The following is a 20002-nucleotide window of genomic DNA, read 5'->3' on the forward strand; positions in this document are numbered from 1 at the left end:
TGTGTTGGCCACAAATCACTACCCTGTGATCCCTCACGAATACAAGAAACCTCAATACCTTATACCTCTGGTTGGCATCAACAGACTGTGAAATAATTCGTCCTTAATTTCAGAGTCCCAGTGCTGCAAAACTCATTTGTATCTCTTTTGTTAAGAGTTCAGGAGGGAAGGAAAATTCTACTCTTCTGGAGTAGCCATGTGTCTTAGGTCTTTGACCATCTGGTTCTTACAGCCAACTTTAAAACATTCCCTACAATGTCTGATGGTTCAAAACCCTACAGAACATTAACTATTTACTATCATCTATATTGCCCAATCTCTAGGATGTCAGTTGTAGACAGCTAGTCAGACAGTAGAATTGATAAACAAAGAACCTCAACACTTGATCACCCCTAGCCAACAAAGGCAAACAAACCCTACTGTTCCATTCTATTAGAACCACATTCTTCACTTTGTTTCTCTGCATAGCAGTACATAATTAAAGTTATTTTGTGTCTTGGAAAGAACAGCAAGCCAAGGATTGTCTGATCCCACTCACTTGTTGGCTCCATGAAGGGATTATTATTTAAAGTGGCAGCGTCAGTGCCCGAGACAGCGTCTGGCATATTGTAGCTACTCAATACATATGTGTTACCTGAATGGGTAAATATCATCAACATCGAACACATAATACTGACACCAACAAAAAAAGTTAGGTCAGCTTTGAGGATAATCTCCTATTCACAATGGGAAAAAAAAAATAAACTGTGCCAACAAAGTAAAGAAGAATGGTGAATGAGTTAATTTTAGTGCTTGGATACTTAACTAGGAGATAAGACTAGTCTAACCTGTGGACCGGAAGCCTTTTCATGGATCACTTATAGGGAAGGACACTGATCATCTTGTTGATCCATTGGTTACATAACCCTTACATACATTTTAGGTTCTATGCAAAACCCCTGTTCTAAATCAGATGCAAAAAGAAAAGAAAACAAAACACAAAAGCAACCCCACAAAAAACTGGGTAAGGACAGGAACCTTATCTATGCAGCTGTTTATTAAAGGTCTATTTAATGAGTGAACGAGTAGATGAATGATGGCATTAGCCGGTCTCCTTTTGCCCTTGCGAACTCCAAGTCCTCTAACTGGCTGGAATCTCTAGCAGAGGAGAGATGGGGAACCCAACAGGACTAAGAACTAAACGAATTTACATCTCTTTCTCACCCTCAATCCCTGAAAAGACAGACAGCCTTAAAAGCTCTGGTCTGGAGTGGGAAGAGAAGTTGAAAGGAAATGAAAAGGGAGAAAAGGATAAGTAATATGAAATTGCACATACACACGTGGAGGGCATTGATTACCCTTTAGATTAGGGAGGCTAAGTTTGGTTGCCAGAACAGAAACACATCCATCTTCGGACCTGCATTCACTCTCCTGTATGACGGCCTCTAGAAATTCCAATCTAAGACCAAAGTTGCTGGTTAACCTCTCGGAGTAGGTGTTTGAATGCAATGTGCCTCCTGTGCTCCCGAGTTCCGTGATGTGGTGTCTGAAATAGCCGAGCAGTTGCCTCCATTCCATCATCCTCACAGAAGACACATTTGCATATTTTGGTGTGTGGGCACCGCGGCTCTGTCCCAGCAGTCGGCCCCTACTGGGCTTGGGGGTGGGCGGGAGTGACAATCCCCGGCTTGTGTGCGGGGGCTGAGGGAGCTCCTACTCACCCTTTCCTGTTTTTCTTTGAATGCTCTCCTCAGGTTGGGTGGGCTCAAAACACTTACAAAAATTTTCCACCGCTCTGCTGTTTCCTCAGCTGTTCTGTCTCTCCTATGTGGAAAGAAGTCAGTAGAACTGTGGGTGGAGGAGGGAAAACTGAGAGAAATATAGTACAGGGCTTAGCTGTGTAGGCTGTGCAGAAAGAAGCTGTGTACTGAATGACAAATCTGTGAGACTCAATACGCCACAGAAGCGGTTAAGTAGTGAACTTCCTGCTCCCCAGCCCCGGCCAAGACTGTGGGCAGGGAGACCCTCCCGGGCCACCCTCCCTGGGAGCCTCCCCAGGGTGGGTGGGGCTCTGGGTGCTGGACTCGTGAGTTCCTGTTCTTCCTGCTTCTAGCTTTTGGGGTTACACGTGATGGGACAGGAACAGGATTGTCTGTCACAGCTGGGTATTCTAGCTGGGGACGACTGCCACTTTGTCCATATAATAAGGACAAATAAGGGTGAATTTCCTGATGAACTTAGTGCCTGAGCAGGAGATGAAGAATCCCGGAATTTTTTTCTTTTTAAAAAGTTTTTACGAAGCTTTCAGCTGGAGAGGTGAGGACTGACCATATGGTCAAGGGCAAATGATTTGACCTTCTCCACAACCTATGGGTAAAAGAGGCAGTGATTCCTGCCCCGTGCTTGCTTCACAAGGTGACAGGAAGGCCAACTGACATGACTGGGGGAAAATGCGTTGAGTAATTAAGAGGTAATAGACAATCTTCATATGGTATTGTTTTCCTGACCCAAGCTGTAATATTCCTCTTCAGGGAGCCCTTGGGAGAGGGAATTACCGGAAGATAATCCATCCCCCGCTCCCACTGAAATTCTTGGCATTCAGCTTTTTCTAAATGAATTTTCTTCCCAAATGAATCTGACTTAACTTTGATCATTTAAAATCCTATACACCTCCTGGTTGTATAGTAAAACCTCAGTCAGTTTTTCAGTGGAAAAACAGCCTATTCCTTCACTTCTAACTTATGATCTGTCAATTTCCAAAAGTATTCTAGTTCATAGTAAAAGACCCAGGCATGCTAGAGCCACCAAAAACAACCCTGTAAGAGCAAGAGCCAGATAATGCAGAAGGAGGTTGTATCAGAAAGCATAGGTTAAGAACAGTACCTCAACGGAACATGCAATCTAAATATGAACTTCCTGGCAGCTGAAGTGAAAACAGGAGAGTGGAGGAGAGAGCAAGAGGGAGAAAGAAAGAGATTACATAACTCATCTTTTTTTTTAAAAAAAAGGAAACACAGCACTTCACTAAGAGAGACAATTATATTTCTTGACATTCAGTTCTGAGATGAATTTTTCACGTAGATCTTTATATAAGGGCTATTGAACAAGATAGTAGTGATTGTCTTTAAGAGCAGTTTTACAAAAGATGCAAAAACATTCCCTATGTAACCATTTTTTAAACGGGCTCTGAAAGCACAATGTTAAATCGCCATTCTGTGCAGGCAGTTCTATGGGACCTCAAGTAATTGTCCACCTATGTGACCTTTGAGTGGTAAAGGAGAGCTTAGAGAATCCAGAAGAATGAATGAATGTTACTAGGCTCCTGGGATTCTCTGCCTGAAATATAAATGGTATCATTCAAACTTTGGAGGGTAACTAGCTACAGAGAAAACAGAACTCCAGGATTCTTCTGCTGGAATCCTTTGGCTCTCTTTGATTTTGTGAGAGATTCTAATTACAGGAAAGCCGAAGTTCCGTGGGTCAGCAGGATTCAGCCCTCATGTTATGTTTCTATACTATTATGAACTAATAGTGATGTTTAGTTAACACTGAGTCTCATAATATCCTCATTTATCAAATGAAAAATAGTCCTGTTCAAACATTTTTATCTACCAAGTTTAAAAAAGACCCAAAAGTCAGTATATAAAGAATTTTCTTCTTAATCTTGATTTAACCAAAATTTTTCATCTTAAACAAAAAAATTCCTTGTTTATGGTTAATTAAGGTTTTATAAATGGCTTCCAATAGCTAAAACTATCTAGTTAGCTGCTCTTGTATTTCATGTTGTTTATGTTCTCATGGATTTTTCTTCTTTTTTCCTGTTTCTCCTGCCCACCCCTTCTCACCCCACACTATCTTATGATTATGTTTTTCAAACCTAACTGATCATAGAAAAACAACTGGGATGCTTGTTAGAGTTTATATTCACGGGCTCCTCTTAAGAGATTCCGATTCAGAAGGTCTACTGTGCCCAGGCAGGTATGGGGAACACTACTTTACTAGCTGATCCCCATAGGGCCCAGCAGTGTGCTCCGTTCACAGTTCACATTAAATGGTGTTGATTGACTGGCTGAATGTTGGTGCTGCCAACAGTAAGAGCCCACTGTGTTTTAAAAAACAATTCATACTTAGCCATCTGTTGTGCACTGCAGTGACAGCACCATCTGTAGGCTGCTTCCAGGAGTCACGGCACTGGGTTCCTCCATATTGTTTGTACACATGCTGCCCCCTTTTCCTGGGAGAAAACATGTTTAGATCCAGGTATTAGACATGGCAGTGCAGAGGATAGCCACTGCTTGTGGTGACCAGCCCCTCAGCTTACCTTGAGCACATGTACACCCCTTCCTTCCATCCAACACAAATTGTTGAATTATAAAATTCCTAGAGAAGTTACTTTACAGAGTTCCAACTAATGTTTGCATTTTGCAAACACGTTCAGCCAACTCCTGAACTTGTAATATAGCTCTACAAGTAAATTGTTTAATTAATTTTGGATAGATAATACATACATATGGTACAAATTCAAAAGATACAAAAAGGAATACAGTGAAAATTGTCTCCTTTCTATCTATACTTCATTTACTTAGTTCTCCTCCCCAGAGAAATTTACTGTTATCTGATTCATATTTATCTTTTAAGATAGTCTGTGCATACACAGCATCTATATTTTTTCAACAAATGGTAGCATACTATATATATTTCTACCACCTTACTTTTCTTGTTTAAAAATATTTCCTGGTATCTCATATCAATACAAATGGAACTGCATCCGTTTTTTAAAAAACAATTCCATTGTAGTCTAAGACTATAATTAATTTATTTGACCAGTTGAGAGGCACTTAAGTTGTTTCCATTCTCACAAAGAGTGCTGCAGAAAAAACTTTGTGCATATATCGTTTCATACATGTGCAGGTATATCTGTAGGATAAATTCCTAGAAGTACCGTGATTGGTTAGAAGGTATGAACATTTTGAATTTTGATAGATATTACCAAATTGTCTCCATAGAGGCTGTAGCTGTTTACACTCTGGCTAGCAGCATGTAAGTGTGCTTGGTTCTTCATACCTTTGCCTACACAGGGTGTGATAAAACTTGACAGTTTGATAAGTAGAAAATAGAATCTTATTATAGTTTAATTGTGCATTTCTGTTATTAGGTTGAACGTCTTTTTGTCTGTTTCAGACCCATGTACTTCCTTTTCTATGAACTGTTCATTTCCTTTACCCATTTTTTCCTGAGTGTAGTATTTATTTCTTATTGATTTGTAGAAGCTCTTTGTTTTGTAAAGAACATTAGCCTTCATCTATGATATGAGTTGCAATTTAAAAATTTTTTGCCGTACTTTTTTTTTGGCTTAAACAACAAATATTTATTTTCAATTCTGGAAACTCAACATCCAAGATCAAAGTGTCTGCAGAGTTGATTTCTTCTGAGGCCTCTCTCTTTGGTTTGTAGGTGACTGTTTTTTCTCTGTGTCTTCGTATGGTCCCTCTGTGTCTGTCTGTGTCCTAATCTCTTCTTCTTCTTTTTTTTTAATACATCTTTATTAGACTATAACTGCTTTACAATGTTGTGTTAGTTTCTGTTGTACAACAAAATGAATCAGCTATATGTATACATATATCCCCCATCTCCTCCCTCTTGAGCCTCCCTCCCACCCTTCTAGGTCATCACAAAACACCGAGCTGATCTCCCTGTGCTATGCAGCAGCTTCCCACTAGGTATCTATTTTACATTTGGTAGTGTGTATATGTCCATGCCACTGTCTCACTTCGTCCCAGCTTACCCTTCCCCCTCCCCGTACCCTCAACTCCATTCTCTAGTAGGTCTGTGTCTTTACTCCCATCTTGCCCCTAGGTTCTTCATGACCTTTTTTATGTTTATGTTTTTTAGATTCCATATATATGTGTTAGCATACAGTATTCGTTTTTCTCTTTCTGACTTTCTTCACTCTGCATGACAGACTCTAGGTCCATCCACCTCACTACAAATAACTCCATTTCGTTTCTTTTTATGGCTGAGTAATATTCCATTGTATATATGTGCCACATCTTCTTTATCCATTCATCTGTCGATGGACACTTAGGTTGATTCCATGTCCTGGCTACTGTAAATAGAGCTGCAATGAACATTTTGGTACATGACTCTTTTTGAATTATGGTTTTCTCAGGGTATATGCCCAGTAGTGGGATTGCTGGGTCGTATGGTAGTTCTATTTTTAGTTTTTTAAGGAACATCCGTACTGTTCTCCACAGTGGCTGTATCAATTTACATTCCTAATAACAGTGCAGGAGGGTTCCCTTTTCTCCACACCCTCTCCAGCATTTACTGTTTGTAGATCTTTTGATGATGCCCATTCTAACCAGTGTGAGGGATACCTCATTGTAGTTTTGATTTGCATTTCTCTAATAATTAGTGATGTTGAGCATCCTTTCATGTGTTTGTTGGCAATCTGTATATCTTCCTTGGAGAAATGTCTATTTAGGTCTTCTGCCCATTTTTGGATGGGGTTGTTTGTTTTTTTGATATTGAGGTGCATGAGCTGCTTGTAAATTTTGGAGATTCTTTGTCAGTTGCTTCATTTGCAAATATTTTCTCCCATTCTGAGGGTTGTCTTTTCGTCTTGTTTGTGGTTTCCTTTGCTGGGCAAAAGCTTTTAAGTTTCATTAGGTCCCATTTGTTTATTTTTGTTTTTATTTCCATTTCTCTAGGAGCTGGGTCAAAAAGGATCTTGCTGTGATTTAGGTCATGGAGTGTTCTGCCTATGTTTTCCTCTAAGAGTTTCATCGTGTCTGGCCTTACATTTAGGTCTTTAATCCATTTTGAGTTTCTTTTTGTGTATGGTGTTAGGGAGTGTTCTAATTTCATTCTTTTACATATAGCTGTCCAGTTTTCCCAGCACCACTTATTGAAGAGGCTGTCTTTTCTCCATTGTATATTCTTGCCTCCTTTATCAAAGGTAAGGTGACCATATGTGCGTGGGTTTATCTCTGGGCTTTCTATCCTGTTCCATTTATCTATATTTCTGTTTTTGTGCCAGTACCATACTCTCTTGATTACTATAGCTTTGTAGTATAGTCTGAAGTCAGGGAACCTGATTCCTCCAGCTCCTTTTTTCTTTCTCAAGATTGCTTTGGCTATTCGGGGTATTTTGTGTTTCCATACAAATTGTGAAATTTTTTGTTCTAGTTCTGTGAAAAATGCCCTTGGTAGTTTGATAGTGATTACATTGAATCTGTAGATTGCTTTGGGTAGTAGAGTCATTTTCACAATGTTGATTCTTCCAATCCAAGAACATGGTATATCTCTCCATCTGTTGGTATTATCTTTAATTTCTTTCATCAGTGTCTTATAATTTTCTGCATACAGGTCTTTTGTCTCCCTAGGTAGGTTTATGCCTAGATATTTTATTCTTTTTGTTGCAGTGGTAAATGGGAGTGTTTTCTTAATTTCACTTTCAGATCTTTCATCATTAGTGTATAGGAATGCAAGAGATTTCTGTGCATTAATTTTGTATCCTGCTACTTTACCAGATTCATTGACTAGCTCTAGTAGTTTTCTGGTAGCGTCTTTAGGATTCTCTATGTATAGTATCATGTCATGTGCAAACAGTGACAGCTTTACTTCTTCTTTTCCAATTTATATTCCTTTTATTTCTTTTTCTTCTCTGATTGCTGTGGCTAAAACTTCCAAAACTATGTTGAATAAAAGTGGTGAGAGTGGGCAACCTTGTCTTGTTCCTGATCTTAGTGGAAATGGTTTCAGTTTTTCACCATTGAGGACGATGTTGGCTGTGGGTTTGTCATATATGGCCTGTATTATGTTGAGGAAGGTTCCCTCTATGCCTACTCTGGAGGGTTTTTGTAATAAATAGGTGTTGAATTTTGTCGAAAGCTTTCTCTGCATCTATTGAGATGATCATATGGTTTTTCTCCTTCAATTTGTTAATATGCTGTATCACATTGATTGATTTGCATATATTGAAGAATGCTTGCATTCCTGGGATAAACCCCACTTGATCATGGTGTATGATCCTTTTAATGTGCTGTTGGATTCTGTTTGCTAGTATTTTGTTGAGGATTTTTGCTTCTGTGTTCATCAGTGATACTGGCCTGTAGTTTTCTTTCTTTGTGACATCTTTTTCTGGTTTTGGTATCAGGGTGATAGTGGCCTCGTAGAATGAGTTTGGGAGTGTTCCTCCCTCTGCTATATTTAAAAGAGTTTGAGAAGGATAGGTGTTAGCTCTTCTCTAAATGTTTGATAGAATTCGCCTGTGAAGCCATCTGGTCCTGGGCTTTTGTTTGTTGGAAGATTTTTAATGACAGTTTCAATTTCAGTGCTTGTGATTGGTCTGTTCATATTTTCTATTTCTTCCTGGTTCAGTTTCGGAAGGTTGTGCATTTCTAAGAATTTGTCCATTTCTTCCAGATTGTCCATTTTAATGGCATATAGTTGCTTTTAGTAATCTCTCATGATCCTTTGTATTTCTGCAGTGTCAGTTGTCACTTCTCCTCTTTCATTTCTAATTCTATTGATTTGAGTCTTCTCCCTTTTTTTCTTGATGAGTCTGGCTAATGGTTTATCAATTTTGTTTATCTTCTCAACGAACCAGCTTTTAGTTTTATTGATCTTTGCTGTCGTTTCCTTCATTTCTTTTTCATTTATTTCCAATCTGGTCTTTATGATTTCTTTCCTTCTGCTAACTTTGGGGGTGTTTTTTGTTCTTCTTTCTCTAATTGCTTTAGGTGTAAGGTTAGGTTGTTTATTTGAGATGTTTCTTTTTTCTTAAGGTATGATTGTACTGCTATAAACTTCCCTCTTATAACTGCTTTTGCTGCATCCCCTAGGTTTTGGGTCGTTGTGTTTTCATTGTCATTTGTTTCTAGGTATTTTTTGATTTCCTCTTTGATTTCTTCAGTGATCTCTTCGTTGTTAAGTAGCATATTGTTTAGCCTCCATGTGTTTGTATTTTTTACAGATGTTTTCCTGTAATTGATATCTAGTCTCATGGCGTTGTGGTCGGAAAACATACTTGATATGATTTCAATTTTCTTAAATTTACCAAGGCTTGATGTGTGACCCAAGATATGACCTATCCTGGAGAATGTTCCATGAGCACTTGAGAAGAATGTGTATTCTGTTGTTTTTGGATGGAATATCCTATAAATATCAATTAAGTCCATCTTGTTTAATGTATCATTTAAAGCTTGTGTTTCCTTATTTATTTTCATGTTGGATGATCTGTCCACTGGTGAAAGTAGGGTGTTAAAGTCCCCTACTATGATTGTGTTACTGTCGATTTCCCCTTTTATGGCTGTTAGTATTTGCCTTATATATTGAGGTGCTCCTGTGTTGGGTGCATAAATATTTACAATTGTTATATCTTCTTCTTGTATTGATCCCTTGATCATTATGTAGTATCCTTCTTTGTCTCTTGTAATAGTCTTTGTTTTAAAGTTTATTTTGTCTGATATGAGAATTGCTACTCCAGGTTTCTTTTGATTTCCATTTGCATGGAATATCTTTTTCCATCCCCTCAGTTTCAGTCCATATGTGTCCCTAGGTCTGAAATGGGTCTCTTGTAGAGAGCATATATACGGGTCCTGTTTTTGTATCCATTCAGCCAGTCTGTGTCTTTTGGTGGGAGCATTTAATCCATTTACATTTAAGGTAATTATTGATATGTATGTGCCTATTACCATTTTTGTAATTGTTTTGGGTTTTTTATTGTAGGTCTTTTCCTTCTGTGTTTCCTGACTAGAGAAGTTCCTTTAGCATTTGTTGTAAAGCTGGTTTGGTGGTGCTGAATTCTCTTAGCTTTTGCCTGTCTGTAAAGGTTTTAATTTCTCCATCAAATCTGAATGAGATCCTTGCTGGGTAGAGTAATCTTGGTTGTAGGTTTTTCTCCTTCATCACTTTAAGTTTGTCCTGCCACTCCCTTCTGGCTTGCAGAGCTTCTGTTGAAAGATCAGCTGTTAAACTTATGGGGATTCCCTTGTGTGTTATTTGTTGTTTTTCCCTTGCTGCTTTTAATATTTTTTCATTGTATTTAATTTTTGATAGTTTGATTAATATGTGTCTTGGCATGTTTCTCCTTGGATTTATCCTTTTTGGGACTCTCTATGCTTCCTGGATTTGATTAATTATTTCTTTTCCCATATTAGGGAAGTTTTCAACTATAATCTCTTCAAATATTTTCTCAGTCCCTTTCTTTTTCTCTTCTTCTTCTGGGACCCCTATAATTCGAATGTTGGTGCGTTTAATGTTGTCCCAGAGGTCTCTGAGACTGTCCTCAATTCTTTTCATTCTTTTGCTTTATTCTGCTCTGCAGTAGTTATTTCCACTATTTTATCTTCCAGGTCACTTATCCATTCTTCTGCCTCAGTTATTCTGCTATTGATCCCTTGTACAGAATTTTTAATTTCATTTATTGTGTTGTTCATCACTGTTTGTTTGCTCTTTAGTTCTTCTAGGTCCTTGTTAAACGTTTCTTGTATTTTCTCCATTCTATTTCCAAGATCTTGGATCATCTTTACTATCATTATTCTGAATTCTTTTTCAGGTAGACTGCCTGTTTCCCCTTAATTTGTTAGGTCTGCTGGGTTTTTACGTTGCTCCTTCATCTGCTGTGAGTTTCTCTGTCTTCTCATTTTGCTTAACTTACTGTGTTTGGTGTCTCCTTTTCGCAGGCTGCAGGTTTGTAGTTCCCGTTGTTTTTGGTGTGTGTCCCCAGTGGCTAAGGTTGGTTCAGTGGATTGTGTAGGCTTCCTGGTGGAGGGGACTAGTGCCTGTGTTCTGGTGGATGAGGCTGGATCTTGTCTTTCTGGTGGGCAGGTCCACGTCTGGTGGTGTGTTTTGGGGTGTCTGTGGCCTCATTATGATTTTAGGCAGCCTCTCTGCTAATGGATGGTGTTGTGTTCCTGTCTTGCTAGTTATTTGGCATAGGGTGTCCAGCATTGTAGCTTGCTGGTCGTTGAGTGGAGCTGGGTCTTGGCATTGAGATGGAGATCTCTTGGAGATTTTTGCCCTTTGATATTACATGGAGCTGGGAGGTCTTTTGTGGACCAGTGTCCTGAAGTTGGCTCTCCCACCTCAGAGGCACAGCCCTGACTCCTGTCTGGAGCACCAAGAGCCTGTCCTCCACATGGCTCAGAATAAAAGGGAGAAAAAAAAAGAAGGAAAGAGAGAAGAAGATAAAATAAAATAAAGTTATTAAAATAAAAAATAGTTTTTAAAAGTTTTTTTAAGTAATAAAAAAAGAAAAAAGAAAGAGAGAAAGAAGAGAGCAACCAAATCAAAAAACAAATCCACCAATGATAACAAGTGCTGAAAAGTATACTAAAACAAAAGAAAACAAACAAAAAAATACAGACAGACAGAACCCTAGGACAAATGGTAAAAGGAAAGCTATACAGACAAAATCACACACAGAAGCATACACATACACACTCACAAAAAGAGAAAAAGGGAGAAAAATATATATGTCATTGCTCCCAAAGTCCATCTCCTCAATTTGGGATGGTTCGTTGTCTATTCAGGTATTCCACAGATGCAGGTACATCAGGTTGATTGTGGAGCTTTAATCCGCTGCTTCTGAGGCTGCTAGGAGAGACTTCCCTTTCTCTTCTTTGTTCGTAAAACTCCCTGGGGTTCAGCTTTGGATTTGGACCCGCCTCTGCATGTAGGTCGCCTGAGGGCGTCTGTTCTTTGCTCAGACAGGACGGGGTTAAAGTTGCAGCTCTTTCGGCGGCTCTGGCTCACTCAGGCCGGGGGGGGGGGGGGCGGTGGGGGGGTGGAGGGAGGGGTATGGAATGACGGGGCGAGCCTGCGGCGGCAGAGGCCGGCGTGACATTGCACCAGCCTGAGGCACGCCGTGCGTTCTCCTGGGGGAGTTGTCCCCGGACCACGGGACCCTGGCAGTGGCGGGCTGCACAGGCTCCCGGGAGGGGCGGTGTGAAGAGTGGCCTGTGCTCGCACACAGGCTTCTGGTGGTGGCAGCAGCAGCCTTAGTGTCTCATGCCCGTCTCTGGGGTCCGCGCTGATAGCCACGGCTCGTGCCCGTCTCTGGAGCTCCTTTAAGCTGCGCTCTTAATCCCCTCTCCTCGCGCACCAGGAAATAAAGAGGCAAGAAAAAGTCTCTTGCCTCTTCGGCAGCTGCAGACTTTTTCCCGGACTCCCTCCCGGCTAGCTGTGGCGCACTAACCCCTTCAGGCTGTGTTCACGTAGCCAACCCCAGTCCTCTCCCTGCGATCTGACCGAAGCTGAGCCTCAGCTCCCAGCCCCGCCCGCCCTGGCGGGTGAGCAGACAAGCCTCTCGGGCTGGTGAGCGCTGCTCGGCACCGAGCCTCTGTGCGGGAGTCTCTCTGTTTTTTCCTCTGCGCCCCTGTTGCTGTGGGGTCCGCGCTGATAGCCGCGGCTCGCGCCCGTCTCTGGAGTTCGTTTAGGCGGCGCTCTGAATCCCCTCTCCTCGCGCACCAGGAAACAAAGAGGGAAGAAAAAGTCTCTTGCCTCTTCGGCAGCTGCAGACTTTTTCCCGGACTCCCTCCCAGCCAGCTGTGGCGCACTAACCCCTTCAGGCTGTGTTCACGCCGCCAACCCCAGTCCTCTCCCTGCGATCTGACTGAAGCCCAAGCCTCAGCTCCCAGCCCCCGCCCGCCCTGGCGGGTGAGCAGACAAGCCTCTCGGGCTGGTGAGTGCTGGTCGGCACTGATCCTCCGTGCGGGAATCTCTCCGCTTTGCCCTCTGCACCCCTGTGGCTGCGCTCTCCTCCGTGGCTCCGAAGCTTACCCCCTCCGCCACCCGCAGTCTCCGCCCGAGAAGGGGCTTCCTAGTGTGTGGAAACCTTTCCTCCTTCACGGCTCCCTCCCACCGGTGCAGGTCCCGTCCCTATTCTTTTGTCCTGTTTTCTCTTTTTTCTTTTGCCCTACCCAGGTACGTGGGGGGTTTCTTGCCTTTTGGGAGGTCTGCGGTCTTCTGCCAGCGTTCTGTAGGTGTTCTGTAGGAGTTGCTCCACATGTACATGTATTTCTGATGTATTTGTGGGGAGGAAGGTGATCTCCATGTCTTACTCTTCCGCCATCTTAAAGCTCCTCTCCATACGTATTTTTTAATGTTAATGTTAGTTTAGTTCTACTTTCAGGAGGAAGTATGCAGTAGGGAATCCAACTTTATTTTTTCTACTATGGCTATCCCGCTGTGCCAGTAAGAAAACCCATCATTTTCCCTTCTGATTTGAAATACTTCCATTATTATGTACTAAAGAACCTATGTATTTGGCTCTATTCCTCACCTTTATAATCTATTCCATTGGCCCATCTATTTATGCCCTAGTACCATGCTGTTTTTATTATTATAGCTTTATAATTTTAGAATTCATGTAGGTTAGGTTGCCCCTTCATGACTTCTTTTTTTTTTTTTTTTTTTTTGCTATTTGCTAGTTTATTTTTCATATGATCTTTAGAATCAGACTGTGTAGTCACTGCTACTGCCCTGCCCCTGACAATTTGGTATTTTTAGAGATCATGTTAAATTGATAGATTAATTTAGGGAGTATTGAAATTTTTGTGATGTTGCATTTTTGTACCCAAGAACTGATATGCCTTTCCTTTTAGGCAAGTCTTTTGTGTGCTTTCCTTCAGTACCATTTTCAAAAATATTTTTCATATAAATCTTATATACTTTTGTTATGTTTGCCACTATTCTAAATAAGATCTTTCTTTTGCTTTATCTTCTATCTAGTTGTTATTTGTATATGAACGATTTTGATTTGTTATATTAGTTTCACATCTAGCTATTCCACTAAATTCTGAGTTTTTTGTCTGTTTTTCTTAGGTTTTCTAGATAGCAGTCATATCATCTGCAAATGGTAATAACTTTACCTCCTACCTCCCAATTTTTTTAAACCTCATGTCTGTCTCTCTGACTTAATGGGAATGCTTTTAGTATTTTCCCGTTAAGCATTAAGTCCCTAAAGGTTTTTTCTTCATAAAGATCCTTTTCAATTCCCATGTGAAATATCAATAATTCTTGCCCCATTGTCTATGGTTAGTTGTGGCAAACTTTTCAATCATTCCTTGCAAAAATTAAAGGAGGAAAGGGCTCAGGCTAGAGAGGTCTTTGTTATATTGGACAAACATCAGCCTCCCGGGGGCTTCCACTCGTTTTCTTCTGAAACAGCAGAAGAGGAGACCACTCTCATTTACATGGCAGCCCTTCAGACTTCTGAGGAGACAGTGGGTCTCCTTTGAATCATTTCTCTCTGCCTTACAGCATTGGAGTTTAACAAATGTCCTTTGTCCTACCAATGAGCAAGCCGAGAGTCCTTTGAAGACCTGCTGGGTGCAGAGCTCTGTGATCAAACCCCACAGCATGCTTATGCCCTACCAGCAATCAGCTAATTTGCTGTGTCAGGGTTCCTAGATGCTTCCGTGTCCTCACATTCCCGGAACCTCCACATATAAAGCCTTCCCTTTCCATTGCACTATGATACTTGTAGGGAGGATCCCACACTTATGACCCAAAGTGAGGACCTTTGAGTCAAATTTCTTATTGCCTTTTGAATTTCATTACTGGCTCTAGACTTCTAACATTGTCAGGTTAGTCACGTTACTGATAAGGCTGAAATCTCTTCTTACCTAAGCATCAACAACTTGCTGTGGTTCCATTTGCTGTCTAATCACTTACCTCAGTTTGGATATTCTGTGAATTTGAACTCTACTCCAAACTATGCAAAACTTATTATAACTCATGTGGTTTCAGTTGCAATTATGACAAGTTTTTGGTTTTGAAATAAAAAATATCATAATCTATGGAAGAGTGCCACTCTTCAGATTTCAAATTCCAAAATTTTTCAAGTTTTCATTTGGCTAAACAGCAGGGACAGCTGACATGAAGGCTTTTATGACATTCAAGTGAGGTCAGACAATAAATAGACATGGAAATGAACCATTCGTAGCTGAGCTTTTTTGCTTTGTTCTTGGTGCTTGAGCATAAGACAGCAACTTATAAACAATAAAACCCTACCATATTTCATATCACTTTCATTTTCATGCCTGGTGCTTTTATAGAGTCAGCGAGGGCATTAGGCATATTTGTCACGTCTGCCTGACATGTTTGTGCACTGAAAGCAGATCTTATCCCATATATTGGCTTCTGTACCATGTAAACTTTTATTCTTTAAATGACTAATAAGACATAGCATACAATTGACTATATATATGGAATTTCCTCCTTGACAGACTTCATAAAATTTAAGAGCAAAACTTACCCCAAAAACAGCATCCTTGGCATTTAACAATTGCATTATCACAAAATGAAACCCATGTGTTCTATCCAGTTTCTAGAGATGAAATTTCCTCACCTCTCCTTGTCACTTACCCCTCAAGCAGGGACAGGGCCTGGGCACATGATAAGTGATCAATAAATATTTATTTGATGAGTGGATGAAGTCTGAAATTCAGTTCAGACTGAGTGTGCTTATTGAGACAATAAGCTTGTTATAATTAATGTACATTGAAAACATCTCTTCAGTCATCAATGCAAATAAGATCAGCAATACATCTACCCCAGAATAATAATCTAGATATTAGTTGGGAATTGCATTCTCAGTCATAGGACCTGGTTTTTTTTGTTAATAAATTGAAGCATTATTAGCTGTCAGTGGACATGTGGCTCAATCCATGCATTCTCCATGCATCTAAAGATAGTACTCTCTGAGGACCTGCTCAGGTGGTAGGTTGTGAAATAACAACCAATAAGGTTTGGGGAGTTTGTACTGACCTTTTCCAGATGCAGGCAGTAAATAGCCAATATACAAATAGACCCAGGCTTCTCCCCTCCCTGCCCCCTCCTGCTGAGGAACACACTGTGAGTTTTCTGTGCTTTTAGACATGGGGCTTTGATGGGGGAGGGATTGTTACTCTGTACAGATTTTCTGCTTCTAAAAAGTCTAAGTTCTTCTGTTTTCTGGGTCAGTGATAGTTTTTCCTTCTCCTGCTTCTCCATGGTATTCTCTAAGGTAGGTACTGAGAATGAAGTAAGTCAACAGAAGTAGAAATAAGCTGAAAACAAAAATCAATCTGAGAATGAACACTGACCACCCTTTGATTCTAATGACTTTGTGGTACCTTCATTAATAATAGAACAAACACAAGGAAAATAAAAAACAAACAAAGCAAACAAACAGATAAAAAAAAAAAACCGCATCTCCCTCTGAGAATGAACTTGAAGGCTATTGTACTATTGTTTTCAATGACTAGTATCCAATGCACATCTAACAGGAACAGGATTCTGATTCTTTAGTACTCAGATTAGGACTTCTTTTATTAGCAAGGAGCCTAACTTGTAACTCTCTCCAAAGCCTCTCCAAATGGAGGCTAAAAGAAAGAGCACTTGTATACTTTATTTGTATAAATGCTCTAGGACATGATATCAAGCAGATACAAGAGAATGGAAAAGAGGCACAAAAATTATTCCAGCTCATTGGCAAGTTCAGAACTCCAATCTTCAAATCCAACAAGTCCATTTGTGCTTAAATGGTTGGGCTGTTACAGTGTTCTTGCCAAGCCTGCTGCCATTTAGATACCACGACCAGCACTTTTCTTTTAATGTAAATGGGAGGTTTAAGAACAGCAGCTTTGGGGATTTTATTTGGCAATTAGAATTCTCTTTTCTCTCCAGGATTAAGTTTGCTCTAAAGGATATTGTCTTCTTTAGAGATCTTCAGTTTCTATAACTTGGCTGGCTTTGGCATGATGACCATGTACAAAATCAACACTCACCTTAAGTTTTCCACTATTCAGGATCTGTCAATGAGATGGTGTCTTTTGCATTATAGATTGGTTTAATATCATCTTAATCCACAAGTGCCCTCTCAGCCAAAATTTGATAAAGAAAACAATATATGCTTGGGGACTCATTAACCACAAAATTAGTCTATTTTCTGAATTAAAAAAAAAAAGTTTGGTTGGCTCTATTGCAAAGAGCGTTCTGGAAGGCACAATATTGGACAAAAGTTGACCAAGGTAGAAATGATTTGATAAAGTAAACTTAGTGGACAATGGCCATTTTATAAAATCTGGCTTGCTAACTCGGTGGTCATAAAAAGGGAAAAGTAAGTGATTTGTTGTTAATAAAAGATGTTCATTCACTACAGGATTGAAATGTGATGAGTTGTTTAGCATATAGGGTTATATTTAAAATTATTATTTTCCCTTCATATTTAGATCTTTCTCTGGAATTAAAGGACTCCAACTGAAAGTTAACCTCCAACCCAATGACAATTACTTTCTCTACGTGAAAGCCATCAGTGCATTTGGGACAAGTGAACAGAGTGAAGCTGCCCTCATTTCCACCAGAGGTACCTTCTCCTTCGCACACAGAGAACTATTTCCAAGCATTCCCATTCCTTCCCTTCTACCACCCAGAGAAGATATCCTAGAGGGCCACTTCTTCATGCCCCCAACCTGCTGGCAGGGCTAGGTTTTTGGCATGAGGACCCAAGATTGGCCAAAGGTCAAGGTGTTTCTTTTGTTTCTCTGGTTTAAGACATTCTCAACCTTGGCCACCCATTAGCAATCAGTCCAGGTGCTTAAGAAAATACTGATGTGGGGAGCCCACTCCTGGAGATCCTGGTCTAATTTACCTGGATATGGGCTCTGACAAGTGTTTTAAATCTCCTCAGATGATTCTTGTTTGGTTCACAATGTGCTATAGTTTGTGGGTATGTTTTGATCATGTGTGTGTGTTGGGGGAAGAGTGGGATGAGGATATTCTTATTTTATTACACTGTGAACTCTATGAACAAGCTTCTAGTCTTATTCTTCTGTTTATTTCCCATGCCTAGCGCATGGTTTGTGCCCATTCATGTTTGTTGAATGAATGAATGAGTGAGCAACTCAAGAAAGTGATGAAACTGTTCAAGGGCATTTTGGGGAAAATACCCTTGATGGTGCCAACAAAAAAAATGCTTGGCTGTTCTCAATTATTGTGAAAAGAAATGAGGAGTGGAAAAGTGATCATTTTATTATCTTATGCTAGGCCCAAAGATGGCAAGATTGAGGGTGGCACATTACGTGATTTGCTTAACCAGCAAAAACTTGTGCACGCACCTTGGGTGTGATGTGGTTAGGGCCAGCCTGATGTTTATAAAGCGAGGGCATGAGGGCTGTCTGTCCAGAAGTGTGTTCCCTGCAGTTCCAAATGGTGCCTGTACCGTCCACTGTTAGAACCACTCCTGGAGGTTAGACCAGTGCATCTTCAGACTTTAATGTGCGTGTGAATCTCCCAAGGAGCTTGTTAAAATACCGATTGTGGTTCAGGAGGTCCGGGGCAGGCCCGAGATTCTGCATTTCTAACTAGTTTCCAAGTGAGGTGGGTAGGTGCTGCTGGTGCAGGGAGCATACTTTGCATAATAGAGTGAGCGCTAGTACGGGAGAAGCACACCGGGGGAGGTGACCAGCCACTGGCGTTCACTAGTCCTTATCACGGATGAAATTTTGCTGTGGATCTGAAAACACTGAGCAGAGGATTTTGATATTAGAAGCAAGGGAGACTACGATCTGAAATGCGGGGCTTGGCCCAGGGATAGCGCTCGACATTGCAGTCATGTTATAATCCTATTTTCTAACTACAATAGGAACGAGATTTCTCCTGCTGAGGGAAACGGCTCACCCCGCTCTGCAGATTTCCTCAGATGGGACGGTGATCAGCTTCGCTGAGAGGAGGCGGCTGACAGAGTAAGTAGGAGAAGAAAGCACGAGGTGCCTCAGCAGGAGAGTCTTCTGAGGGTGTCACCTCGGTGTGGCCTCACCTGAGCACTTTCTTGGTTTAGTGCACATGCCTGGCATGTGTGATATCGAGCGTAAATTGGTACACACACATACAGTTCAGTTATGGTTCGTTACTAGGGGGAAAGTGACAGAGATCGTTCAAACTTGGAGCAAGTGTCAATATCTTTATTGGAAATATAAGCATAGATGGTTTTGTTTAACACATAGGCTGTTTTAAGGTATTATCTCTGGTTCAATGAGAAAAGAGCCTGGGTTAATTCTTCTATTATTTCAACAGCAAACCAGATTTTGAATCTATCCATTTGAAAAGGAATACAGGAGAATGACATTTTGTTGAGTTTCCGGTTCTGGCCACATGCAGGACTTTCAGGATCTTGCCCACCCCCCCACCCCCCACCATCCCCCAGAAGCTCCCACAAAAGGAAGCAGCAAAGTAAAGAAATCCGAAAACTGAGGGCACGGTGGGGAGATTGCTCTGCAGTTTGCCTGCACTCTCTCGTGCTTATTTTGAGGGTCAAAATGGTCAAATGGGAGAAAGTACGTGAAAGGCTTTTGAAAACTGTAACCCATGTGAAACACGCTGCTGTTGGCACTGATGCACCCGGGGTGCTCTCACAGTATAGCCCTGAGCCCACCAACGGCGACTTGTGCTGTTTTCCTCTCAGGCTGCTATTCATCTGTCAGTAGCTCAGCTCAGGTGTTACCAGCTCCTGGAAATGACCAAGCCTTTTCTGGGCCCTGGCACCCTTTGATCTTATCCGCAGAAAGGTCTGAGCTCTGGTGGAGTCGTTTGTCAGATGCTCCATTTTGACTAGTCCTCAAGCAACAGCCTCGTCTTCCGCATCTTTAATCTCCAGAATCTAGCCTGGGGCCCAGAACACTGGAGATGCTAAACGTGTACAAATGAGTGAATTCAGGGGAAAAAAAGATTTAAGAAATAGATTGGGCTTTTCTGTCTCTTTTGGATTCCTCAGAAGAATCAAAGAGAAAAGAAATAGATTGGAGGTTGGTAAGACTTCATAGATAATAACTGATGATAATAACTGTAATATTAGTATTTGATAGAATTTTATTTATTTATTATTAATCTGAAAATTAGCTCATAAATATCAGGCAGCTGGGCTTTGCTCCAGAGAGCAAGGACCCATCAGTAGCCCCCTCTCTGAAATGAGGTTGCTGGGTAAAGACACGAGAAAATGAAGTACATTCCTTTGCATTAATCACTTTCTCATCTG

At 40.9% G+C, this 20002-nt stretch overlaps 1 protein-coding gene across 1 annotated transcript in view; it reads left to right on the forward strand.

Annotated features, from left to right (window-relative positions):
• CMYA5 (cardiomyopathy associated 5) overlaps positions 1-20002 on the forward strand; it is a 121461-nt gene that overhangs the window by 93166 nt on the left and 8293 nt on the right. The window contains exons 9-10 of the mRNA XM_068535565.1: positions 17202-17335; positions 18614-18713. Coding sequence (XP_068391666.1) covers positions 17202-17335; positions 18614-18713 — 234 coding nt within the window. The remainder of the gene's footprint in view (positions 1-17201; positions 17336-18613; positions 18714-20002) is intronic.

Source organism: Eschrichtius robustus, chromosome 2 (assembly GCF_028021215.1).
Source record: "Eschrichtius robustus isolate mEscRob2 chromosome 2, mEscRob2.pri, whole genome shotgun sequence".
Taxonomy (NCBI): Eukaryota; Metazoa; Chordata; class Mammalia; order Artiodactyla; family Eschrichtiidae; genus Eschrichtius; species Eschrichtius robustus.